The 27,750-nt window shown below is 41.0% G+C and overlaps 2 protein-coding genes across 13 annotated transcripts in view; one reads left to right on the top strand and one right to left on the bottom strand.

Moving 5' to 3' along the window:
• The window catches only part of MCF2L2 (MCF.2 cell line derived transforming sequence-like 2), a 330,371-nt gene that overhangs the window by 231,150 nt on the left and 71,471 nt on the right, over positions 1-27,750 (top strand). For all 4 annotated transcript variants that reach the window (XM_071214651.1, XM_058295404.2, XM_004464613.4 and 1 more), the window contains one exon: positions 4,574-4,659. In XM_071214651.1, coding sequence (XP_071070752.1) covers positions 4,574-4,659 — 86 coding nt within the window. The remainder of the gene's footprint in view (positions 1-4,573; positions 4,660-27,750) is intronic.
• On the bottom strand, positions 119-26,416 carry B3GNT5 (UDP-GlcNAc:betaGal beta-1,3-N-acetylglucosaminyltransferase 5). 9 transcript variants are annotated; one of them, XM_004464609.5, is made up of 3 exons: positions 26,207-26,416; positions 21,694-21,880; positions 7,670-11,439 (listed from the first exon to the last, which is right to left on the bottom strand). In XM_004464609.5, exon 3 carries the CDS (start codon positions 11,126-11,128, stop codon positions 9,995-9,997), a length of 1,134 nt encoding a protein of 377 aa, XP_004464666.1. In that variant the 5' UTR covers positions 11,129-11,439; positions 21,694-21,880; positions 26,207-26,416; the 3' UTR covers positions 7,670-9,994. The 9 variants fall into 9 exon arrangements, 7 of the variants coding, with proteins under 7 accessions (XP_071070753.1, XP_004464666.1, XP_058151388.1 ...); XM_058295405.2 differs by lacking the exon at positions 26,207-26,416 and adding an exon at positions 25,252-25,631; XM_023590564.3 differs by lacking the exon at positions 26,207-26,416 and adding an exon at positions 25,088-25,464.

Below are 27,750 nucleotides of genomic sequence, written 5' to 3'. Positions count from 1 at the left end.
GTGGTCAGATTTTGAAAGCCAGTAAACTACAACACAACTAATCTGTCCAAACCTTAGCAAAACACTGGAATACAGTGCGGTTATAGGTTGGTGCAAAAGGAATTGCGATTTCAGGCCGTGAATTTTAAATCATTATAACTAGGCCCAAACACATCTTTATTAATCAAAATAGGAACCATTACAATCAACACATTTTTGCCAACAAGAAATAAGTTTACTTATTCCTGTAGTGTAAAACTCCATGCTTCGGGATTTGACAAACTCTTGGAAAGCATTTTCTGCATCCTGCTGGTTGTGGAAGTGTTTGCCCTGCAAAAAGTTTCCCAGATGCTTGAAAAAGTGGTAGTCAGTTGGCGAGACATCAGGTGAATATGGCAGATGAGGCAAAACTCCGTAGCCCAATTTGTTCAACTTTTGAAGCATTGGTTATGTGATGTGTGGTCAGGTGTTGTCGTGAAGAAAAATTGGGCCCTGTCTGTTGATCATTGCTGGCTGCAGGCATTGCAGTTTTCTGTGCTTCTCATCAAGTTGCTGAGCGTACTTCTCAGATGCAATGGTTTCACCAGGATTCAGAAAGCTGTGGTGGATCAGACGGGCAGCAGACCACCAGACAGTGACCATGACCTTTTTTGGATGCAAGTTTGGCTTTAGGAAGTGCTTTGGAGCTTCTTCTCAATCCAACCACTAGGCTGGTTGCTGCCGGTTGTCATATAAAATCCACTTTTCATCACATGTCAGTCTGATCATAAAATGGTTTGTTGTTGTGTAGAATAAGAGATGATGATACTTCAAAACGATTTTCAGTCAGCTCATGTGGCACCCACTTATTGAGCCGTTTCACCTTTCCTATTTGCTTCAAATGCCAAACGACTGTAGAATGAACAACATGAGTTCTTTGGCAACTTCTAGTATAGTTTAAGAGGATCAGCTTCAATGATTGCTCTCAATTGGTCGTTGTCAACTTCTGATCACTGGCCACTACGCTCCTCGTCTGCAAGGCTCTCGTCTCCTTTGCAAAATGTCTTGAACCACCATGCACTGTACATTCATTAGCAGTTCCTGAGCATTGTTGATGGTGTGAGTTGTCTCCACTGCTTTATGACCCACTTTGAACTCAAATAAGAAAATCACTCGAATTTGCTTTTTGTCTAACATCATTTCCATAGTCTAAAAATAAATATAAAATAAACAACAAATAATAAGTCATTAGCAAAAAAACATAAAGCAAGAAGTGCACATTAAAATGACCACATTAACTTAAGAATGCATGCCAATACCAAATGACAAATTTCAACAATGCAAAACTGCAACTACTTTTGCATTAACCTAAATACCTCCCTGCAGGCTCTTATTAAAGTATATCCCAAATCTTTCTTTATCTATAGTCATATTGGTCTCCATGGCCCAGTAAGCACCATATTTTATCCAACGGTTATTATGAAATAATAGGCTCTACCATCCACCCTGCTAGCGACAGATAGAGTTGGAAAGAGCACAGTTCATTTGATAAGCAGGAGCAAGTTCCACAGAGGGAGGAACTTTGTTAGTAATGGTGGTGACTCTTTAATGAAGGTCCTGTATTACGCATTAGCGATCCAAAAACGAATAAAGTCCTCGAGCTGAAAATTCAATGGGCATTTCAGTAAAAGGTAAAATCATGGATGAAAACTAGGGACAAAGTAACATTAACTACTACATTATTTAATTCAACCTCATATAGAAAACCTGGAGAAACAGCTTGGATAGTATGGTAAAAATAACTAGATTGGTTTGAATTCTGGACCTGGTATTAAGTATATGGACCCAGGAAAAATATTTTCTAGTTTCTGGTCAAAGAGAGGGAACTAAAATTTTAGACTGTTATTTGGATGATGTCTTATTTTAAAAGGAAAAAATACGTAAACTTGGAATGTAAGATTGCCTTTGTATTTTAGAGCTGAATTGGCAAAATTAATACCCAGGTAGTCCTTTATTTATTAATTTGCTTTCTGGATCTGATGCCAGGTTTTAGAAGACATCTAAGAAAAAGACTGAAGATCCATGGATTTCTTTCCTTCATTAGACATTTTTTAAATTGCCAATTCTGTGGCCAGCAGTAGAGGGTAATAAAACAAGACCTTGACTACTTTGTCGATCTAGGGGGAGGACTTTCTTGCGTTGTCAGCAACTAACTGAGCAGCTTTCATTCTCACCTATTTTTCAAGGAGACTTCCCCATACTGTTCCCTGATCTGGTGAAAGCTCGTCTTTTAATGTCCAGCTCTAATTTGCAAAGAACATATATGTTTACTTGTTAAATTTCCATTAGCAATATATTTTCAAGAGGGCCCTCTCTGAATCTATACTTCCTTCTCTGAGAATACAAAATAACTCACCGAAATAGAAATACGATTTAATTTATAAAGTTTAAATGGTGTTTCCGTAGTATATGATCAAAAATACTGCTTAAAAAGGATAAACAAAATGTCTGGTACATCCATACAGTGGAATACAACTCAGCAATAGAAAGGAATTAGCTATTAATGTAGGCAAAACCAGGGATGCATCTGAAAAGCATTTTACTAAGTGAAAGAAGCCAGACTCAAAAGGCTACACAGTCTATGATTCCATTTACATGACATTCCAGGAAGGGCAAAACCACAGGGACAGGAATCGGAGCAGGGGTTGCCAGAGGCCGGGTATTGGGAGTGGAGTGACTGCAAAGGGGCATAAGGGAATTTGGGGGCTGATGAAAATGTTGTATTGTGATTGTGATGGTTCCATAGCTGTATATGTTGTCAAAACTCAAATTGTATTTTTAAAAAGGGTAATTTTACTGTGTAAAATTCATTTATACCTCAATATGACATTATTATTAAGAATAAAAAAGCTTTACTATAAAATATCACGTCCACAAAGATTGTTTGTTTCTTTTAGAGGCAGATCTTTGAGCCAAAACAAAGACCAAAAGAGGGTGGGGGGGGGGGTTCATCAATTTACTTTCATTAGGTTCTTAAACTACCATTAGTCTTTTATACTGTTTGCAAAACATAAATATTGCAAATACAACTTCAAAGACTTAGAGCTTCACTTAGGAAAAAAAAAATACCTTGTGAAGATGGATATTTAAATCTACCCCCTCATCTTCATTAATTATTTTTTCTTCATTAATTTTAAAGTGCCTAGCACAATTGCCCCATTCTGGGCACTTAATAAATATCAAGTTACTTTGAGTCCATACTAATTAGCTTCTTCTCAGAAGTCAAATTGGTATGGCTTTTTTCAAAATAACACTAGTCATTTGTTTCTCAAAAAGCAGCAAGACTCCTACTCAGTTTACTCTCAAGAAAATATAGTTAACAATGAAGAGAATTTGTATACTACACAGAGAACATGAGTATCACAAAATTATTAACTAAAAAGAAAAAACAGGTAATGAGCCAGCATTTGAGTCTTTCCTTCCTGCATGCTGGCCCTATTTAGAGATCTTTCCCTACATGCTCATTTAATCTTTATAACAGCCTTATGAGGAGAGTGCCATGGGATCCCAAATCTAGATGAGGAAATTGAGGCAGAGAGAGTAAGTGAACTCGCCCAGGGTCTCCAGTTGGCTGGTTCCCAGTTCACACCACTGACCACTCTTCTATCCTGCCTGAACCACTAGCTAATTGAGGAGGCAGGATAATAGGATGGACCTTTGATCGCCAGTCTGTCAAAGTGGACACAAGGCTTATCTCATCTCTGCCTCTAGCTTTCTCTTTGGCCTTGAGCTAACCACTTCTCCAGACCTGGATCTCAACTTTCTTAGAAAAAATAAAAAATTTTTAAAAAGGAGATACTGAATCAAATGATCTTTTTACTGCCCCATCTAGCTCAAATTTGGAATCTTTTTTATGAGTCAGAGAAAGGAAAGTATGTTGATATAGCCCTTCATTGTTAGGGAAAAAAGATAACTGCTTTGCTTTTTTTAAGATTTATTATTTCTTTCTCTCCCCTTACCTACCCCCCCCCCCCGCCCCACTCCCTGCAGTTGTCTGCTCTTTTGTCCATTCGCTGTGTGTTCTTCTGCGTCCACTTGTATTTTTTGTTGTGTCATCTTGCTGTGTCAGCTCTCCCTGTGTGTGGTGCCACTCCTGGGCAGGCTGCGCTTTTTTCGCACTGGACGACTCTCCTTACAGGGTGCACTCCTTGTGCGTGGGGCTCCCCTACGCGGGAGAACCCTGCGTGGCACAGCACTCCTTGCACACATCAGCACTGCACATGGGCCAGCTCATCATGGGTCAGGGGGCCCTGGGTTTGAACCCTGGACCTCCCTTGTGGTAGGTAGACACTCTATCTGTTGAGCCAAATCCACTTCCCAGATAACTGCTTCTGAGAATGAGTTTTTGATGTTTCTAAAGGAAATTGAAGGGCAAAACTCTAACAGACCCACAGGGTGATTGGGGAAAACCCAAGAAGAGTAAGAAGAGAAGTTGGATTTGTTGCTCATCTAGGAAATTAAAAAACAAACAAAACTGAAAGGAATTGGGTGTAAGAAATACAGTATTGATTTAAAAAGCAAACAGTCTCTCTTACCAAAATTTATCTCACCCCAGAATGAAGAAAGACTTGAAAGCAGTCAAGATGGGGAGAACACTGAACTGGAGCGGCTTGACCATCCTGAAAATCTTTCCCCTAGCAGGTAAGGTTGCAGAATCCCTTCGTAGTCATTTAGTCCCCTCTGAGTGGGGCGAGGGGATCCTGTTTTAAACCTTTCTCAGATAATATAATTTATTCTATATACTAACCTTCATCTGTGTACCTGAGAGCAACATTCATGAATCTCACAAAAGCGAGCAAAAGATATGCAAATGACTTCTTAGTAAACCCAGCTTCCAAAGATACCCAGTGTTGTTGTTGTTGTTGTTGTTGTTTAGGAGGTACCAGGAATTGAACTGGGACCTCATACATGTAGCAGGCACTCAATCACTGAACTACACCAGCTCCCTACCCAGTGTTTTTTGTTTTTTAAGTATTATCAAAATATTAAATGTCAACTCCTTTTGATATTGATTGAATTGTTGGTTTAAAAGCATTTAAGGGAAGCGGACTTGGCCCAGTGGTTAGGGCGTCCGTCTACCACATGGGAGGTCCGCGGTTCAAACCCCGGGCCTCCTTGACCCGTGTGGAGCTGGCCCATGCGCAGTGCTGATGCGCACAAGGAGTGCCCTGCCACGCAGGGGTGTCCCCTGCATAGGGGAGGCCCACGCACAAGGAGTGCGCCCCATAAAGAGAGTCACCCAGCGCGAAAGAAAGCACAGCCTGCCTGGGAATGGTGCCGCACACACTGAGAGCTGACACAACAAGATGACGTAACCAAAAGAAACACAGATTCCCATGCCGCTGACAACAACAGCAGACAAAGAACAACACGCAGCAAATGGACACAGAGAACAGACAACTGCTTTGCATATACGAGGTCCCAGTTTCAATCGCCCATACTGCCTTAAAAAAAAAATTTAAAGGCTACTGCTTCCCAAAAGAATTTATACCAATTTAATGCTATTTTTGGTCTAAACAAAGGTGTTTGCAGGTTAATGGTATGCAGTTCTCAAAGCCTGAGTTAGGGCAGTCAAGATTAGAAGCGTAAAGAAAATTCATTTTTAAATCTTTTTAAAAAAATATTCCAATTCACCATCATTTTGCCTCTATTCTAGCACTTACTACATTGTTTATAATTGCTTGTCTCCCCCTCCCTCCCATACATACACCATTTGCCTTGTGAGCTGCTTCTATCACCAGGGTCTATCATACTATTTGGCACTTAGCAAGCCCCCCCCCCCCAAAAAAAAAGCCTGTAGAATGAAAGAACAAATATCTTTAAGATTCTTGCAAAAGAACTTTGAGAAAAGGCAAAATTAGCAAATAGATTAGGCAGGTGGTAGAAGAATCTAGAAGATTACTGTTTTTGTTCCACCACCAGTTTAAATAAATATCTTAAGTTCACCGATCTTTGGTGTAACAGTTTAATCTGTATTTCCTTATCCACTCTTTGGATTTCATCAGTTTGAGTTTTGATACATAACTACTACGAACGTGTCAACGATACTAGAGTTGACAGGTACAAAATATTTGGTACATAGTAAGCATTCAGATTTTGTTGAACAACTTTTAAAGTAGTTTAGGTAAAATATTATGCCAGATACTGCCCATTAACAGTCTGAATAATTAAAATATTTTTTTGGTGGCTTGTCAGAATAACACTACTTTATTATATTTGAAAAAAAAATAATTTTGAGTGCTGTGATAGCACCATACAGAGACCCTACATTCAGAATTTACAATTTAGTTAAGAAAACAATTAGTAGGTAATACAGTAATATATGTGATTAGGTATACTTTTGTGGGAGAGGGCAGGAGGAAATGCTAAATGAAGGAGTGGACTTAGGGATTTATTGTCAAAATTTCAACAGGTACAGGAGTAGAAACCGTGTTTCTGGCAAGGGAAACTAGCTTAAGCCAGAGATTTGTGATGGATAATAATATCAGTGGGAAAAATAAAGCTACAGGGACAGAAGGAAGAAAGGCAGAATATATAAAGCCTTGAAAACCGGGTAGAAGAATTCACCTTGATGTTGGAAGCAGTTAAGGAGGAACCTTTGAAGTCTGGAGCAAGGGAGTATTGTAATGAAAGCTGTGATTAAGGCTTGACTCGCTGCAGAATGCAGAAGTGACTGGAGGGAAAACTGTCTGGGAGGCAGCTAACATTGCTTTCATGAGTACAGCAGAATGAATAACACTATATATCAAGAGTTTGCTATTCCTGACATAGCACAGCATTGTGAATGTAATTAACACCACCCAATTGTATACTTGAAAGTAGTTAAAATGGGAAATTTTATGTGTATGTTTCCACAATTAAAAAAAACAAGCAACAACCCATAGAACCGTAAGGAAGGAAAAAAAATCCTTCTCTATTTTCATTCTTTTTGCAGCTATAGTATTCAGTTAAAACCCCCAAATACAGGTCAAGTTAATAAGTCTTCTGAGTGAGTAATCATTATTTTAGTCCCAGCTGCAAACACCACAACCATGCCTTGCAAGTAAAAAAGTTCTATAACCAAATAATTCAAATACTTCTCAGTTTTAAAAAAATACACAGATTGAATTACAACTATATACTATGCTAAAAGTGAGCAGGAGTCAAGTAAAAAAAAATGAAAACAAACAAGCGCATACTATGTACAAATATGCTCAGCATCAAACATTCCAAAGTCAGCATAAGAACATTCCTGACATTAAGAGACCAGGGTGAAATTTGAATCTGCTTTTGGACAACTAGTGATATCAAATAAATGAAAATATGACCTTTCAAATGGTGTCTTGAGACTCTAAGTAGCTTCTTATTTCATCTCTTCCTGAACCATTTATGAGGAGAAAAGATCGGGTGTTCCCCTAATAGACACTCCATCAGAAGTCATATGTGGCGTAAGTCATTTAAACCAACAAAAGAGAGGCATTTTAGGTGGCTCCATAAATGCAGAGGACACAATCATCCTCTCACCTGGGCACAGCAGCCAGTCGGAACAGGAAACAGACTAAGATCCTGTAGGCTGTGCCTCACTGACATTAAACAGAACACGTGGATTATATAAACAAATGGCGTTCACACAGGAGTTAAAAAACCTTTGTAAAATTATATATCGGCTGACAATTTTTTAAGTTGTTTATTGAAAACCATAATTTTTTTAAAAAAACCCATTAATTATTTGCCATACAAGAGCAAAATTCAAATAATACAAATATTTAACTTTTTTTGTATAAAATTAGTAATATGGGAAGGAGATGCAAATCAACCAAGAGATAAAAAGTTTTAAGCAATAACACTGTGTACAATCATCTCCTACTCAAGTGCCGTCCAGGTTGACAGTTTAATTTCCCTTTGTTGACATTTTTCAAAAGGTAGCCCTCCATTGGACCACCAAAATATTGTTTTCCTTCCTTCCTTTTTAAAAGGCTGGAACTCTTCTCAGTCCTTTAAGTCTGAATAAGGAGGCATCTAGCAACGTCCTCCTTAAAAAAAAAAAAAAAAAGGAGTGCCTTCATTTTTACTTCAAATTTAAACCTATTTTATTCTGTTCTAAGTAAAAATAAAAAGATGAGCACAGTTCAGGAGTATTCTTTCAGCAATAAATAATTGTTTTTTCACAAAAGTACTGCTGTAAACAAAATCATTTCAATGGTCAGAGACTATTTTTCAACCAATGGCAAATCTAGACAGTTTCTAGTAGATACACAGGGTTTACAGGGCTGAAAAGCAGTTATTAAAGAATCAACTAGTTAAAATTAATTTTAAACCCACTTTGTCAAATGTGGTTTTTTCCTCTACAGTTTGTAAAACAGGTCAGAAAGTTCAAACTGAACCTACTCTGAAAGTAATTACAACCCAGAATGTTTGACACTAATTTTGACATTGGTTAAACAATACTAAACTATTGGATCAAATGTAAACAAGCCTCAATTTTCAAAATAGAAAAAAGATTAACTAAAAATTCCTGTAAACATTGAAAAGCTACCTCTAAATTAATAATACCATCATCCAGCTGTATATACTGTACTGAGGATTCTTGTTTTGTTTTACATGTATCATATATCATCTTATTAAATGAGATGTCTCAGGTTTTCTTAACAGGACCCTCTGCAGCCAAAGGTTTTAAAATGAGTACAGCTGCTTTTGCTGCAGAAACTACTTTGGCCTTTATATAATCCCCTAATAGGCATCACCTAGTTCTTTCTGTAATAAGGGGAGGTTGTTTGAATCATGGCCACATTTTTATCCTACTTTGTAAAATAACTGTAATTTACCTTATAAGATCTCAGCGACATCTCTTTGAGCACAAGAAACATGCAATTTTTATAAATTCTTTAGACCTCATTCTGGTGACTCTTCTCTTTGTACTTTCAAATTTGAAATATTTAAAACATGAAAATAACTTCTGACAATTCTTTTGATGTAAGAACAGATGCTTTTTAAAGGATACTATAACTTTGACTTGATATTTGATCCTCTCAATGTAAAATCAGAGCTTAGAACAAAGTACTATGATTTAAGAGGATTTCTTAGGGAGGGGAGGGCTAGGTTTAGTAATCATTACAATGACTTTGACATTAAGAATTTTATTTTCATAAATCATGTAGGAAAAAAAGTTACTATTGTTCTGTCTCTCCTTCTGAAGCCTTCTCCATTATTATATTATTCTATGCAACTACATTCAAATAACTTTCCTAAATATAGACTAATATTGAATATTTAAAAATCAGTTGAAAATTCATTGAATTAATATCAGCTTATTTGAACTAACAGTTTCTCTCTAGGGAAGGACCATATGGGTAACAAACTACCCATGTTTTGTGTCATTATCTAATATTAAAAAAAAAAGTCTTACAAAGCACCAGTTAGGGCAAAGCTAATGACTTTTCTATTTCACATTAAGTTTTGAAAAAAAGATGTGAAATTATGTACATTTTTCTAAACCTCCTCTTAAGAACAAGAGACTTGCATTTACCAGATTCATATACTTTGTCCTATGTCAACCTACCTCTTTCCCAACACCTCTACTGAGTGCTCTTTAATAAAAATAAACTTGTAGACCTGGTCCAACAGTATATTAATTTCTTTGAAATGTTGTACTATACAGTCACCTGGTATTTTTCAAAAGCAGGTATTCGAACACCATGGCTTCTTAATGACCTCTCTACACCTTGAATATGCATGTGGCATTAAGTAAGAACTTGAATTTCCCTTTATTTTTATTTTCATTAATATTATAAGCTTTTTTTAAAATATAAAGTCCTTGATATGAATTTAAGCAATGAAGTAGGTAAGTTATATTGAATAGCTTCTAGAATCAAAGGCTGGGCTCAGAAAATATCTTTGTCTTTCATACTCATTTTTCTCAGGGTTTAGACAAACATTTTAAGGTTTTTCTTCCAGGTTTGGCTCAGTGACAGTGAAAACAGACAACGTTCAAGTACTATTAGGCAAACGCAGCCCTGCAAGGATAAGTGTCCTTATAGATCACTCTGCAAAGGAGAGCTATCTTAACTAACCTACAGTAAATTTGACGAAAAAACCCTTTTGAAATTGTTTTTACTTTAGGATCTGTGGCATCCTCCCAAAGGTCCTGAAGGTCCTGTACATGTCCGTGAGAGGTCATCATTTTATCATAGATGCAAGGATGATAAGGAGTTTTACCTTCCCCAGAAAAAAACACATGGTCTTGTGGTACTATCCCCATTTTATTGGCACAGAGGCCCATGAATACATCGTCTATGTAAAGGCTGGAGTTGAGTGTCTGAGATGCCGTGTAGACTTTGGCAGCTACGTCATTAGAGATCACATAAGCGGCTCCGGCGGTGTAGTCAGGGTAAGCCGGCCACTGGTACATTTCGTAGGAGACGTAGTATTTGCTGCTCTTGTCTCTAACGGGAGGAGCACCACGATGAACACGCCCAATCCAAAAATCCTGAACGCCAGTTTGTTCTAAATCTCGAAGGTATTCAATAAGATTTGGCATGTGAATAAATATATCGTCGTCTGCAGTCATAAGGAATCTGGCATGTGGGCAAAACGTATTTGCCCAGTTAAACTGCAAAAGTAATTTAATAGTCAGATTGTAGAAAGAATCGACAAAGTCCTGCTGAATTAGATCATTGTACATTTGATTTTCCCAGTCCAGGTCTCTTTGCAGTTCTTCTCTCTTCAGTGGATCAGAAGGAGTTCCTAAGGCAAACAGAGTTTTGATGTTGGCATTAAGCTGAGACCGAACGTACTTCTCGTTGCCCCACGTTTTCCTAATTGCAGAACGACGGCCATAGTTTTCAGGAGCAGTCTTTACAAACAGTAAAAGGAGGACGTCTTGTGCTTGACACTTCTCCTTGTGGTTAATCAAGTACTGGAAGCTAGTAGCCCCGTGTAGGCTGCGCTTAAGAGTCAAGCTATCATTCACAAAGTCATAGCTATTTATGAGGTATCTGTAGGAGTAGGACTTCATGTAGCTCACGATGTAATTATCCTCTAGTCCCCAAAAACACATAAGACTTACTAGAAAACAAGTGGCAAAGAGCTGAACAAACTGCCATTTCTTGACTCTTCTGCCACTAACAAACATTCTGATGTCCACTCTGGTCTGATTTTAGTTAGGATCCGTTTTAAACAGGTGCGTGCTTCTTTGAGACCAGAGAACTTGGTATTTTTCAGAAGAGATGTCCATCTTAATACATATTGGTCATGAAAAAATTTAAAAGGGGCTTCTTCACAAAATATTTCCTTTTAATACCATTTTTTTTTTCTATGAGTGCAAAAGAACAGAACACACTGAAGAATGGGGACACTGGTGCATCAGAGTTTTTTCACGTTGGTGTTCATGATTAGCCTTGCGTACTTCTTCATGTACTTCTTTTTGTGAATGGTAGATGAAACCTATTAGAGTCAAGAAGAGAAAGATGACAAGTGAATGGGTTCCTGAGTTACCAAGAAGAAACACATCACTCTAATTCCTTAAAAGCAAACATAACCTGACTGATCTGGACAAAAGTTAATGCAACAGATAATATTTAGCAGTATACAGTTGTTTATTTTTTTTAGGATGTATAGGAAGAGGGAAAGAACTACACTATATTGTCTTCCCATACAAAACACATAGACCCTTTTCTCCTCTTTAAAAAATAAGTCTCCAAACTGGTTATCATCTAGAATACTTAAAGTTCAAAATTTTCAAATGGGTATATCCATGAATACATTGACTTAAATAGAGTCATGATGAAAGTAACTGTATAGTTCAGAGTGAGATTCTTGAAATAAAGCTTGTAGCATAAAAATCTTTTTTAAAACTTGCCCTAGAGGAGCCAGGAATGGGAATAAGAATTGTCTGTTATTATTATTATCAAGGTGCATCATCAAGGAGTCACTTTCAAATCTCTCTTTCAAATCAAATTTATTTACATAAGCCCCAAATCTATATAAGTCATCTTCTGTCTGTACTTTATATTTGGAAACTCAACAGGTATCTCAAATTTATCATGTTCAAAACTGGGAAGCAGCAGAATGTAGCCAAGAAGCACTTGTCTTTGTAGTCAGGCAATTTGGACGCCAGTGCTGCTTTGGCCGCTTACTATTCATTGCATTATATACCGTGCATCTAAGCCAGAAATCTGCAAGTCCTCCATCTCCACTTCTAAATTCAGTTGTTTGCTTGTGGATTGCTCCTTGTAAGCCTCTTTTCTGCCCCTCACGTCATCATTGTTCCCCACCTAGACTAAATAATCTCCTGGCCAGCCCATCCTCCGCCCTACCGTTCTAAAACTCCTATCTAGCCACCACACCATCTGAGGTCTTTAAACTTCTTCTGAGGCTCCCTGCTAGTAGTGCCAGGAGGAAGTCTGCTACGATTTAGTACGGCACACAGGACCCCTTACGATCTGCATCTCCAGCTATTCCATCACAGCACTGAGAATACCAAATTATTGGCTGAAAGTACAACCCCGCTTGCTATTTCTTACACTCAGACCTTTGCCTTAGCAGTCTTGTGGCCTGGTATGCCCCAGCCCGCCTCAAGTTTACTCATCCTAAATTCTTCATGCTCCTTTTCTGGAAAGCGTAGATGGGGTCACCCTCCTCCTCCTCCCACAAAGATGTTTTTCATTTGCATTGCCACAGCACCTTCTAACACCCATCTTCCTGCACTGAGGCTTTTTATTTAACTGCCTCCCCCGGTTAAACCATGGATTCCTTGACAGGAGGCACAATTACAGACCCCTGGTCCTCAGCACCCAGGTGGTACCTGACACCTAGGAGGCACTCACTGAATGTTGGTGCAAAGCACAGTCCTGGGTGCAGCCCCTTTCCCTCGCAGAGCCCGTCCCTGGGCTGGGCTGGGGGTCGGGATGCCCAGCGAAGTGCCCCTGGGATCAGGTCCATGCTGCCACTAGGGGACAGCACACCAGCCCCCATGCTACCACAAGCAGGGCACTTCCTTGCCTGGGGAAACTGGTTCTCTCCCCCTGGGATGACACATCAGTGTTTGGGCTTTAGACAGGAGTGACAGGGAGAGGGCAATCCAGGCTTGGCTGGTGACAGAGTCCCCATCCCAAGCCCCAGAGCGAGGGCCCTGCTTTTGTGCCCAGAGTCCTCATCTGCAAACCCCCCTAATCCCATCCCTCTGCCCCTGATAGTAAACCGACTATGCATACCAAGGGCACCCTGCCGTGGGGGCCGGCTGGGTGGTAGCACCTCCTTCTCTACTTCAGGGTTTTCTGATTCAGTAGTTCCCATCCCCTATGTTAGAGATAACATGCAAAAAGTCCCCAGAGGACAGGAGATTAGAACTAAGGCCCACTCAGAATTTGTCTGGAGATAATCAGTACAGGGAACGCTTTAGCCTCTAGTGCATAGATTTTAAAACTGCAAGCACCAGTTAGGAAGCCATAACTAGCAGTTTAAAAAAAAAACAACAAAACCAGGAGAGTTCAACCTGGTAGGTGTAACTGAATTCTATGTATGTGTGTAATGCAAGTGTAATGTAAGCAGTAAAGTGTGCTTTTTATTGTGCTTTACCTTCCAAAAGGTGAGAAATACCCCTTTAAGGACTAGATCAGTATGAGGAATTTCCCCTTTGGGTTGGCCAACCATTTTTGGACAAGGGACAGGAGAGAAGGGTGACAAAGACAGCAGGAAATGTCCGTTTCTGATGGTGACTAAGTGTTGCAATTACTTTCAGTCAGGGGGCCAATTCTTTGGTTTTTAACGGTGCTCACTTAAGTGCCATCCTCTGAAGGCTGAACTCCCCTCAATACATACTGAGGAACAGGAGGCTTAAAGCAGGGTATTTAAGAATTTCAGGAAAATTCCCAACTGAAACTAATCGACAGTTTCTACTCCAACAGACCCTGGGAAGAAAGCAAAGAGAGTAACCTTTGAAACCTAAGGGAACACAGGCAAACCAGCTTCCCATTTCTGGCAGAAGTGCTCCATTTGCTCCAGTGCATTTTGCACATATTCACGGTTGTTTACTTGTCTGGGCTTCTCAGTCTAGCTTCTTGCTAGAACATGAGCCCACATGCCCTCCTTTTCATTTTTGAACTCCAGTTCTGAAATGTGCACTGCATTCACCAGAAGTACTGATATTTCTCCAGTCAATCAGGGCCTACAGGGCTGATCCGGTTGCTAATAGAACTACTGCAACCTCACAGCTACCCTGTAACATTTTCTCTCTATTTCACCGCCCCCCTCCCCCACCATCAGCACCCAAGAATATGTATTTACTTTACTTTTCTATGTTTCCTCAGCTGTTCCCAACTGACCTCAAAGTCAAAACAGTTTTCTGAAAAATGAACAATAACCTATCAGGAAGCCAACAACCCACACTACATATTTTCCAGTGTCCAACATGTGACATTCTAAAACCAAGATTTCTCTACCCTCAGAAGTTTGAATTGTTTCCCACTGATGGTACTGATCTGATGAGGAGAAGATTCAGGAAAGGTTTATTACCCTGCTTCACTTTGATAACAAAAGAACATCCCACTAAACACACACACACAAACCCCACAGAACTAACTGTATAACACAATGTCAAAGGTGTGCTAAAGTTAAGAGCATGAGTAAAGTAATATTGTTTCATGAATTGTAACAAAGGTACCACAGTAATGCAAAATGTTAATAATAGAGAAAATTTAGGGCGGGGGGAAGAGGCATGTATGAGAACTTTGTACTTCCTGCATGGTTTTTCCATAAACCCACAACTGTTCTAATAAAAATTTTTAAAAGAAAGACAATAACAGTCTACCTCCTCCAAAGTAAACCATAGTCACTAGGCTGGTTTTCCCAAGCAAAAGCAAAAGCACTCCCCTCATCTAAATTCATTAATTACAACCAAACAATGTGCATCAACTGTGGCTTTCCTGATGGAGACCAAGCAACATGCATTGGCACGCACTCTTTGGTTTGCACAATGCCTTAACATTTCTTTAAAGCACATCTAGCTTCCATGTTCGAAATCCAGGGAGGGGGCTGGGGAGAAGCCCACAAGCCTGCCCGATCCCATGAAAGAAAATGCTGGGCCTTATAGGAGACAAAACAATCCCAATAATGAATGCAAAGCTCAGCAACCATCCACAACAGAATGCAGTGGGTGCAGGCTCCCTTTTGTGTGCTGCAGCACAGTTCAGTGACTGATCAACAGACTGGAAACGCAAAGGTTATCCCTGCTCAGGGCCAGATTCATTGTGTAACCTTGGGTACCCCTCACTTCACTCTGATTTAGTGACTTAACAGGCAAATCGGGGGCGAATATCAATGTTATATTACTGAGAAGAAATAAAAGTTACAGATGACTTCAGACCCTGCTAAAATAGGAAATAGGAAAGAGCATGGAAGAGAACAGGACAAAGAACTGCTTAGTGGAAAAATGCAGATATTTAGAATGTAATTTGGATTGGGAAGGAGGAACAAGTATCGTTAACTTGTAAATAAAGAGAATGGAAGTAGAAGTAGGAATATCATAGAATGAGGTCATAGACCCCTTTCCAAATACCTTGCAGCCTGAGAGCTGTGCCCTTCAGTTATACAAAAGATTATTTCTGCACAATAGAGCCCTTTAAACTTTTCTGGGGAAAAATTAGTGTTAGTGTACCTAGAAGCCGGCTATAGGTTTCCCTGTAATGACCCCTCATCTATTTTCTACTTCACTCCTGCTGATAACTCATTTTATGAGTCTAATTTTGAGGTCCTCGAATATATGCAAAACCTACTAAAATTTTTGAAGTTTTAATCAAGATGATAAGGTCTGCCCTCTCTAAGTTAACCCACCTCATTGTCCAATATTTCAATTAATCCTACAAGCGTTTTTTTCTGTACTATGTAAGGGCTTATGTAGGCATGGTGGGAGACCATGAAGTTGTGTTTTTTAGTGTCCAGCCTACCTAGTTCCCACATGAAAACATGGTTCTCATGGAAAACAGCCAGCAAGTCACGGCACGATGCAGACCATAAGCCAGAACTAAGCTGGGCAACACCAACTCCAGGCACAAGTGGCCCTCGAGGTAGACAGATGAGTGAGGCTATATTAGTCAGGCCATTTCTGGAATGCCTGAGGAGAAACAGGATTTAGGTGGTTGCAGAAAGTGCAGTCTTTGTTTCAGGCAAGGCAAGGAAAGAATTGCACTACGGCATGTATCCGTATCTGAAAGCAGGACAACTGGGGTCTGCTTATGGAGAACTTCGGGGGCAGCAGGAAATCCTAACAAGTTTTTGTTTTCAGTCATAACTTCCTTGTTCAATAGCTATTAAGCTTGAGCATAAGAGATTAATCTGGCAGTGGCTTACAGGAGAGAACGCAGGAGGCCTAGAGATGGCCCTGGTTGTATCGGGGCCTTGTATTATTGAAGCAGGGTGAGGTGAAGAAGTCCTAGTATAGCAGAGTAACAGGCAGAGAAAAAGAAGGAACAAAGCCTAAGGCCATTTCAAGGAAAATGAAAAACCATCAGTATTTGATGAATGACTTGGAATGGGGAGAAAAGAGGAGACAGAGTGAAATCTAATTTCAGGCATTAATGGCCAAGGCAGGAAAACTGGTTTCCTGACTGTTGGTGATTGACTCATGCCCTCCCATGAAAGGCATGTTCCTGTCCCAGGCCCTGGTCTTGTGAGTGCGAACCCACTTGTAAATAGGTCCTTGAAAGGTGTTACGTTCAGGTGCACCCAGACTGACTGAGGGTGGGTCTCAATCCAACATGGCTGAAATCCGTATATGCAAAAGAAACTGGACGGGAAGAGAAGCCACGGGAGCAGCCAGAAGCGGGAAGCGAACACAACCAGAAGAGAAAGAAGACACCATGTGCATCGCCACGTGGTGGGAAAGCTGAGGAGCCCAAAGGTTGCCGTTTAAGAGACACTGGTCCTGGGAGGTAGCAAGCCTTCTAGCCTCCAGAACTGTTAGCCTGTGAATTTCTGTTTCCTTAGCCAACCCACACTATGGTATTTGTTTCACCATCTGGGAAACTAAACACTGAGTTAGGAGTGAGAAGGGGAAACACGTTTGGTTTTATTTGAGGTGTTATGTGAGGTGTTGGAGGCAACCAGGTAGAAAGTCCAGGAGGTCATCTAAGACGAGAGATGGGCAGGACTGAAGAGCCATGTGGGAACTGAGTACACAGATGGCTGATAGCAGGAATGTGGGTGAGCTGCCAAAGCAGAGAGATGAACCAAGAGGCTTAAAGGAAAAATATCCTTGGAAGGAGAAGATGAGGGGAGGAGTCAAAGGGAAAAGGCGCTATTCTAGAGGACCATTTCATCAGGATGTCTGCGTGTAAACAGGACAAACAAGGCCCTGTCCACTAAGTGGGGAAACACATCGACCGGCAGGCAATGAAGTTAACTAGAGAAAGAGGATGGGTTCGAATTTTTAAAATGTATTTACTTTTGTTTCATTCCATCTATGTGTTTCTTGATCCCTATTTCTGGTCATGTTGTAATACATTAACATTGAATCTTTAGGAAACTATATTACTAGATTTTGTTTAGTAGACGAACAACACTCACAAGTCCACGGAAACCTTATTTTATGATGTTTTTAGCCATTTTGTTCATGATACCTGCCACACGCTCAAAACAATTGATCAGCAAGAAAGTTGTTTAGGTGGCTTCACCTAGGAAATCTTAAATTTAGGCTACTCACTCCTCAACTACGCCTTCTAAACACTGATTTAGAGTCTCTGGTCTCCCGCCTGTCCCTTACCTCCCACGCCCAGCAATCTCCTGACCTTTCTTCCTTACCCACCTCCCTGTCTCAGATGCGGAATCCTCTGGCACCTCTGCCCTCCTCTCCCTGGTTCCTGTCCTTCCACCTCCACAACCCCAGAGCCGGGATCACTCCTGTTTTCTCTAACACCAGCAGGGCTGATGGAAAAGCTTAAGATGCCGGGCAGAAACACATCACAACAAACGGCGCTGTCTCGCTGTGGCAGTGGCAGTGGCAGTGCCGTGGGACCATCCTGCTGGGCCCAGACAGCCTCCCTCTCCCAGTCTCTGCAGCAGCCATCCCCGTGCCCCGTGCCCTCTCCCAGTGCCTGACCCTCTCGCTCTCAGCTGGTGACCCTGTCTCTTGCCTGGTAGAGAAAGGAAAGGACATCCTCTCATCCCATGTGCGCCTCTTCCTCAGGGATTCCCCAGGCTCTCCAACCCGCTCCACTCCCTCCCTAAAACACAGACTGGCTCACAGGGCTGAGTGCTGCTGAGTGCCAAGCAAAGCCTGCGACACACACGCCTGCCGCAAAGGGTCACAAAACAGTATCGATCCTTGCTGTAAGCAATGCACTTTTCTATTTCTAATTTTTTTTTTTTTTTTAGTGCTGGTCAGTATCTCCTAAAAGGTTTTCAAGAATCATTAATGGACTGTATCCTGCCAATGTGAAAAACACCAATCTAGATGGAATCAAAGTTCTACTATAAAATCTTTTTTGATTGTTGCCAAAACAAAAACAAACCCTGAAATTGTGTATACATGGTCAATATAATTTAATGGGAAGACTAATGGATTAGAATTTGGAGGTATTATATGCAAGAAGAAAACTAAGAAATGTATCCATCACATTCTAGCTCTAGTTTTTTCCTTACTGAGTAAATAAAATATTATAGTGAAATCTGCCCCTGAGTAGTCTCTGCACTAGATTGGTGACTATCTTCCTTTAAAAAATTAATCAAATATTTAGAATATTCCTATCAGTCATACAAAAGTGGCAGTTTATAAAGTATAAATATAAACTAATGAGGCTCTTCTAGTAAGTCACAGCTTTAAAAAAAAAAAAAGGGGGGGGCTCAGTACTTTGTTACTTCATGTCCCATGTTAAAGATAAATTTTGGCCCCTGTCCAGGCATAACTGACAAAATATTCTATGCCATCTTTATATTACATTTTGTTCTATATTCCAAGTATTTTTTCCTGGCTTTTCTGATCATCTGATCTTCTGATCATCATAGCTAGGAGCAGTGCTTATGAGCCAAACTGCTAGGTTAAAAGAGAGAAATCAAGAATAAAAAGCTCTCAATTTACTGAAAAGGCTAAGAATTTTATCTTCATAGATTTTTCTTAGTAAAGCAGTTGCTGTAATTGGTCTGAGAAACACAACTGGTTAACAGTTTAGTACTAATTGTCTGTTCTATTTGCTCAAGAAAGAAGGGAGCAACTGAAATTTCAATTTACAACTCAAACTTTAAGTGTGGAAAATTAAGACATTCTTGCTATTGTTATATTATTCTTTAATTCAAATTTGAGTACTTCCAATATAAGGCCTGTAGAAAAGGAAAAATTCTACTAAGCAGCTGTCTGCAGGTGCTTTTGTGGCCGTGACTTTAGCTCAAGCCATTGGCAAAGATGAGACGCCGTTTGGAGTTGCTATCCCTCCACGAAGAATAAATTTATATAGAGTTATGTGCGACTACAGGGAAGGTTAGTTATGAAACCTACACTGTGAATCCAGGAGCAAGATCCCCACCTTAATAAACTAAGTTCTATGTTTCTTCATAAATTAAAAAAATTTATGGCTACAGGAAAAATAAAGATGACAAACCCTGGGATTTACTATGTGAACTGGCGGCATGGGATGATAGAGTAGTATTGTACTTCAGAGGAGTTATGTTAAAAGTCATAAAATTCCCAATAACCAGTTTGAATATGCAGAATTTGAAACAAATAAAAAAGCTGAAATGTAAAGTAGGTCTCAGTTTTCTAAGCTCAACTGCCTATAGTGCTCTTGCGACAGAGCTGTGTGGGTTGACCGGGCTGCTCGCTTTTCTCAAGACCATTCTTGTCAGTTTTTTTCTTGCCCACTTAAGAAACAAACTTCTCCTTTTGCCTACTACAGCCACAAGTGACAGTTACTGTTACTGCCTGCACCGAGCACTGTTCTGAATATATCTAACTTTTTCAGCCTTGCTACAACCTGTGAGGTTTTGCAGAGGAAGAAATGGAGGTATGGAGATACTGGATTAACCACATAACCTCCATTCACTCCATGCCCCACAGCTGCTCAAAGCAGCTGAGCAGTTCAGGTCCTGTCCCTGAGCTCTTTACCTGCCCTTCCTCCCTGGTCAGCGGAGCTTCCATCAGGCGCGGAGGGCAGGGCCAAGAGAAGCAACCCAAGCTGACCAAGAACTGGCTTCACCATCAGGTCGTAGCATTTCTGCATTTACTAAGATTGGAGTCAATTTTGTTTTGCTGCCATCTGCATTTGGTAGAGGTTATTTTCCTTTTCTTTATAATATACCCTTTTCTTAACCCTCTATCTCAAATTTTCTTCTTTTTCATGATCCCAGTAGTCCTGGCACTGCTTCACTAGACAGTAAGGAAAATGACCTCATAAGTGTGTGTCCTTTGGGTACATAAAGTCTTTCTTCTACAAATATTGGGGGATCTAGAGAAGGAGATCCAAAATGGCAGGAAGGGAGGGAAAAAAAAAGACTCAGGGAGAGAAGGAAAGGAAGGAAGAAAAAAAAAGCCTAGGACTCACAATGTTTTGAACAAGAATTCGATGACCAAGTATTAAATGAAGTTAAAGGAAAGGCGTTGTACACACACAAACACCCTAGCCCTAGTTTGTCATTCTTTTATTTTAAAAAGCTGTATCAAAACTTTTTCACGTTTAATGGCAGGGAAACTGAAGATATACTCAAAGGTAGCTCATAAAATGATACGCAAGGGGTGAACATGATTAAAGATGTGAACCAGTGATTTGAATGAGTCAAAGTACCAGTTCACCTATCAAGAAGAGTTAAGATTTCTTGCCTAAAATGCATGCCCTCCCGTTAAATTGATGTAAAACATGCTGAAAATTGCCACCACTGCCAACCCCACCCACCCCTGCCAGGACTCCTCAGACACAATGACTGCTTTATCTGGGTCACTATAAGATCAATGTTCTCTCAAGCTAGGCTTTTCAGACATTCTTGAGATTTCTTAGGAAGGCTTTGCCCCAGGAAAATTGACTGAGGTACATTCAAAATGTTGTATTCAGTTGGGGATGGGGGCAGTGTAAAAAGCCATCCATGATCCTGATGTTGGAAATCCCTGTACTAAAAAAGGTACTCTGTGAAGGAAGAGCTTGTCTCTGAGAAGAGGGGTAGGGGAAGGAAATAGAAATTAAGGAAGGCTTTGTGAAAGTAGTATAAAATTAGCAGGACCTAGAAAAATGCAAAGAATTTAAACAGGGGGTTGGGGAGGAAAGGAGAAGAGAATTCAGAGAGAGAAGGGAGTGAGACAGGTAGCATTTAAGCTGGTTTAAAAGGGTGGGATTAACAGGGAGAAAGACATCCCAGGACAAACTGACAGGAATTCAAAAAACACAATAGAAATAGATGTGGCTTGAGTGGGGAATGCCCAAAGCACAATTTTGCTAGAAGGTAGGGTGAAGGGAAAAGATAGAAAAGAAGATCATAAAGGTGAGCGCAAGTCAAATCATGGTATGAAAAATGGCAATTTCGAAAGAGGATGAGCATAGAAACCAGTTAATGTCTGTTGTCAAGTAACAGCTCATGTGTCCTAATCTGTATATTTAGAAACAAGCTTTGATTGAGGACTTACAACACAGAGCACACAGAGTAAAAGATGTTATAAAGCACAAGGTGTATATGTAACTTGTTTTTGTGCCAGCCAATCAACATTTATTGCAATAAATTACCTACCATTTATTCCCAGCCTTTATGCTGTGGAGCCCCAAGAAGTAGGTAATATCTACATTAAGTTAACTCAACAAATATTATTCGTCACACACTGTATAGCAGACCACAGGCAGGATGCTGTAACGGCTTCAAAGATGTCTCGGGTGAGCTCTTCTGCCAGGGTAAGTGAATGTTTCAGTACAATCTGGACCTGTCAGATTGTGGGAAAAAATGAGTTTTTGAATTTGAACAAAAGCAAAAGTGCATTTATGTCCTGGCTCTTCAATTTTCTGGTTACATGAGGTTGACTTGTCTCTAAGCCATGTTTATGGTTTTCTACGGATCATTTGAGGTAATTTATTGAAAAATGTGTGGTCTAGATCAGGTGTTCAATATGTGTTAATTTCCTTTCTCTACTTTTACCATGACAGTTTAGTAGATGGCTGATTTTTTTAGGGACTGTTTTCCTTTCAAACTGATGAACTATACTGTTAATATTCTTCTCAAAAACATTTATCAGATATCACTTTTTCTTTCAATTTCTTTTTTCCAGTTTTTTAAATTGTCTTTTTTAAAAGATACATGGTTCACAAAAAAAGTTACATCAAAAAATATAAGAGCTTCCCATATACCCCACACCCCACGCCACCCCCACTCCTCCCACATCAACAACCTCTTTCATTACTGTGGCACATTCATTGAGATATGAGTTTTTAAAATACTGATCTGATTGCTAAGGAAGGGCCCCTTAACACATCCCAAATAATGCTGAAACTGAGAAGTACCATTCTTAATAGAACACAGTCTTCCATTACCCTCAACAGGAAAGAACAGAATCATTCCCACGAGTGCTGAAAATTATAAGATTATAAGACCCTGTGACTTATAGAAAAGGAAACCTGAGTTGAGACAACCTTTTAGATTACTTTTCTTAGAGCACTATCAAAAAGTTGAAGAAAGAACTTTCTTTCTGGTAAGGAAAAGATAAAATATGAAATCTTAAGTGAATTTTTTTTAGGTAATAGTATTTTGAAGTTCAACTTTTGGGGCTTGTTGCCTGCAGACTTGGGAGAATGTTCCTTTCTGTAGAAAACTGGCTTCTAGCATTAAAGCCTTCACAATGGAAGAGAAATCTTAAAAATAAGTTACAGATCAAAACCAGCCTCTTAAAATCACTTTTTTTAATTCAAAGCTCAAAAGTCACTTGATCAACTTTCTTATCTTTAACAATGAACATTCTTCTACCTCCTATATATATATATATAAGCTAAAACATAATAGTTAGATACTGCATATGTAAGGAAATTATTTATTTACATTATTCTGGTTAAATCTTTGCAGGTAGAGATTTGATATCAAACAGCAAAGCTCTGGTAATAATTTGCTCTGCCTCAGTTCATGAAACATAGATAGAATGGATCCAATCTCCTTTCAAGATTACTCTAACAATAGAATAAAATAATAGATATGGAAATATTCCAAAAGAGGTAAAAATGTACCATAAAACACAAAGCATATATTTAATTGACCATGTATAAAATCCCCAAAAGATAAAGTACATTTTTCACTTCTAAGAATAGACTGTTTCTTCCTGAATTTCTCCCAATTTCTTTCTACCATATCCCCATATTCTGTTACATAGATTCTAATGCATTTGGTCCTAGGAAAGAACTCAACCCTTTACATTTGAAAGTCACCAAGTGTAAGTGATTCTAGCCAAAGTGACCCATTTAAAAAGATGACCCATTTCAAAACCCGAGTTATTATTCAAGCTGTTCTATATTTAAGAAATCGGAAATTATTTCCTTTAGCTACAGTCTCACCTTTTGAATTATTCTCTATTAAAAGGGAAATTTGACCTTCATTTTAACAAAGTATAGTATAAAAATTTTGCTTGATAGGACCATGTGCTTTATCTTGAAAATTCTTCACCACCCTTGGAATTTTCTTTGTGGGTAAAGCATTTGTATGCAGCACCGTCTGGGACTCCTACTCATCTCCCATTCTGACTTCCTCAGGAACAGCTTCCCAGCCCTCCAGCCTGAACTTGCCCTGTCATAATACTCATCCCATCTTATGGTCTCAAGGTGCAGGATTTTTTTTTTTAATTAAAGTTAATAGATCACAAGGAATGTTACATTAAAAAACATAAACAAAAAACATAAGAGGTTCCCATAAAACCCACTCCTCACCCCCACATCATTTTTGTAAATTGTATTTTTTTAAAGATATGTACATCACAAATGTACATCACTCCTCCCACACCAACAACCTCTTCCCTCATTGTGGCACACTCATCGCACTGGGTGAACACATTTTGGAACACTGGTGCACAGATAATAGTTTACTCAAGGTGCAGGATTGAGATGAGACATACTGGGTCAGAATGAGTCAACCAGATCTTCATGGGAGAGGGGGAAAAGGAGAGAGAGAAGTAGTGAGAGGATGATTTTAAGACTGTAATGGAAACATTTCAGGTTCTGAATTATCTTGCTTTAAAAGCAAAAAAAAAAAAAAAAAAAAAAAGCCTCGGAAAACAGATTGTCTCCTCTTGTGACAAGATGTAAAAATGTACCCTGTTTTTTTTTTTTTTTTGGAGAATGTTAAAACCTCAGCTTTTGATCACCAAATCATCCTTTCAGAAAGTTCGGGATGGGAACATGTCCACGCTACAACTTAATACAAATCCCTTCACTCTTTTCTGGGTCAGTTTCAGCTTTGTCACATCCCTCTCCCTTCCCCCATAGGGACCAGGCAAAGTTTCCCAAAATAAAAGCACAAAGGAACAAATCCAGTTTCTAAAGGATGTACTTTTATCAGAGAATTTATCCTCAAAACAAGCCACCACCAAAACGTGGTGTCTCTAACATAATCTATAACTTATGAAAGTCAACACAGGGAATGAAATATATAGGGTGTGTAATCAGAGTCAGGCCAAAAGTTGATACTTTTACCTAACTGGTATCTGAACAATTAACTCGGGATGCAAAATAAAATTTCTTAGGGTCAAAGAAAAGAAGAGTGGCTAAGGGCTCGCCACCAGGTAGAGGTTGCCCTGCCTGCCCATTTCCTAGTCTGCTTTCCCCAGCTAGTAACGCGCGGAAACCGCCCCCCGCCCCACCCCGCTAGGCTGGCGGTTTCTTCCTATCCAACGCGATTCATTAGGCTTTCAACCGAATTCAACCCCGAAGCAAAGGGAGTAGAAGCAACGTTGGGGCCCCCAGCCGGAAACCGAGGCCCGGGGACGCGGCTTTCGCCTTCTCCCACGCTCAGGCAAGTCTCGGCATCGCGCCACCGCGGTCGCCTGGCCGGAGCTCAGCCCCGGACTCCCCAAGGAAGGGGCAGCCGCCCGGCCCCGGGACAGTGACCCTCCCACCCCCCGCCGCCCCAACCCCAGGCTCCGGGTCCCCGACGCTACCTGCGGCACCTAGGCGGCGGCTCGCTCCCGGGACCCCGACCTCCAGGCACCTTCGCCGGCAGGCCAGGGCGAACAAAGGCGGTCCGGGAAGGGGGCGCGCGCTCCTTCCCCGCCGTACTTTCCCGCGGCTGGTAGCCCGCACCCCGCGGCGGGAAGGGCCTCACCAGCTTTCCGACGCCGAACTGCGCCCGCTCCCGGCCAGGCCAGCGTGTCCAGGGCCCGGGGACTGTGCCCAGGGCCCGGGCGTCCGCTCCAGCCGCGCCCCCGGAACCCGAGCGCGCATTCCAGCCTGACGTCCTGGAGCTACCCGCCGCGGGCGAGCGAGCGACACCTACTCCCGGCTCTCCTCTCCTCTCTGCCCTACAGAGATCTCTCCTGTTCCAGGGGGAGCATTAACGGCTTCGAAAGCTACGTTGGGCGAGGAGGCGCGGCAGGGCAGGGGCGGGACCAAGACTGGGTCGCCCTGCGGCCCCCCCGCGGCTGGGGCCGCGAACTGCCCACCCAGGGCTGGTCGAGCCCCTCTCCAGTCCCCGGCACAAAGAACAAGCCGTGGAGGGACGTGAAACACATCCTCCCGCCCTCATCCCCCACGCTCGTTAAAACTTCCCCCCATTTAGTGATTCGGGAGGGAAGAAAACACTTCCACCCAGAGGGGACTCAGACCTGGTCAGGAGGCGGGCGACTGCAGAGCATTTTTAACCCCGACGATTAGCAACATGTATTAATTCCACGTGAAACAACTGGTTTCAATACACTTTTCATTGAGAGGTAGAATTCGGTAGAATAGGGATGGCTTCGTTCAGGAACACACAACAGTTACAAGCGAAAAAGTTAGTTTCGACTGAGTTGCAGTTCTGGGATAATCTTGTCTTCCCATTTTAGAGCAAGAGTTCCAAGGGCAGGCGATTCTTGTGAAAAGGTCTCTTGTCACACTACTCAGGCTCTGCGCTTCTGGGGGCCTAACAACAAAGGGAGGAAACTAACTTACTGCACACCAAGGCTCCGCTTCAGCAGTCCTTTTTAAAAATACCAGGCATGGGCCTGGGACTCCCTCTCCCCCCAGTACTTTAACCTTCAAGCCCAGCTTAATTTCAAAGGGAGTTTAAAAGCAAAACTCACCAAATCCCAGCTCAGCTCCTTAAACACCCAAATCTGAGGTCGGCTTTCCTCCTAACATCAGAGCATAGTCATTGGTCTCAAAAACAAAACGTGCCAGTTTTAAACCCAGGGTGAGCGCCCTGTGGCAGCCAGGGATCCTCTCCTCCTGCTTCCCCGGGCAGGAGCGAGCTGGAGTGGGCAGCACCGAGGCGGATCCGGTCAAGGAACCCCGGAGCCCTGGAGCCGCCGAGGGCGGGGGCACCGGCCGCGGGGAACCTCCCCCGGCGCTGCCCGGCAGCCGGTTTCCTGCACCTCCTAGCGTCAGCGGCCCAGCCCAGCCCGGGCAGCGTGTTTGTGTAGGTGATGAGGCCCCGCCCGAATTTGTTCTTGTTGATAGATGAGAACTCCAGGAAGTGTTTCCCCACGTCCCTTTAGTTAATTTAAGTCATGTACTCAGATGATCAATTGTGAACTAGAATCCATTTGAATGAACTCTTCTGTTTTCCAGGCTTTAACAATATTTAGTGTACGTAACTAGACAAAATCAGGAAAATGTATATTTCCACTGAAGGAAGTAGATTATAAATGAATCCTTTACATATTTGGTTTCTTAGTCCCTAAATGTTCTGTCCTTCTGGTTACAGAACAAAACATTGCTATTTAATGGAGGTAATATTTTGAGAGGTTTTGTCATTGTACATATTGCAGAATATGATCAACATCAACAACAAAAATAAACCAAATTATTCAGTAAAATAAGAGCTTGGGGTTTATTATTGTAAAAAGAATATGACAGGTGATGGGTTAAAAAGTAGATTACTGAATCAGGTTTAAATTACACAATAAACGTCATTACTTCAAACTAGATTTTTAGAATGTTTGTAATTGCTTTCTTTAAACCTTCGGCATATCTTCAATGACTGCGTTAATCATTTTTAGTATTCTTTTCATATATTACCTACAGAGGACATGGCTCGGCACCACTATCATGACTCCAACGTGGTCACCAGATCACAGACGGAGTTATTTATATAATGTGCTTTAATGGTGACCCTTAAATAAGTCGATTCACTGATAGTATGGCGCCAGTCACACCCCTTCTCTACCTACCCAAACTGTAAATCCTGACCGTAATCCCAGCTACCAGGTGTGTATGTTGTATTTAGGTGAAAATGTCCAATATTCCTTTCAGGCCATTAGGAAGTAGGTCCACAGGTCAGCACATGTGAGTTCCACACGGTATAAGCACGTAGGACTGTACCCACAAAATGTACCAACTGGCCCAAACAATAATAAACACAGAAAATCACATAATCACACAATCCTACATACAATAGACATACCAGACACATAAATGATTTCAAAATTAGTGGGTGAGAAGACACAGGGCTTTTGGCAGGAGAAAAGCAGAGGGTGTGGATGAAATGTTGGGGCCTGGCAAAGCGGCCAAGAATCCTGCCTTAGCAACCCGCCCCCCTCCATGCATACACCCCCCTCAAGGAAGGGGTGCAAGGCCTCTGCCTGTCTGGGAGAATTTCCTAGAGCAAGGCCAGCTCCCCAGTGTG

This window comes from Dasypus novemcinctus, chromosome 4, assembly GCF_030445035.2.
Source record: "Dasypus novemcinctus isolate mDasNov1 chromosome 4, mDasNov1.1.hap2, whole genome shotgun sequence".
In the NCBI taxonomy this organism is placed as follows: Eukaryota; Metazoa; Chordata; class Mammalia; order Cingulata; family Dasypodidae; genus Dasypus; species Dasypus novemcinctus.
The sequence above is the reverse complement of the archived record's forward strand: the minus strand, read 5'-3'. Positions and strand labels throughout refer to the sequence as shown.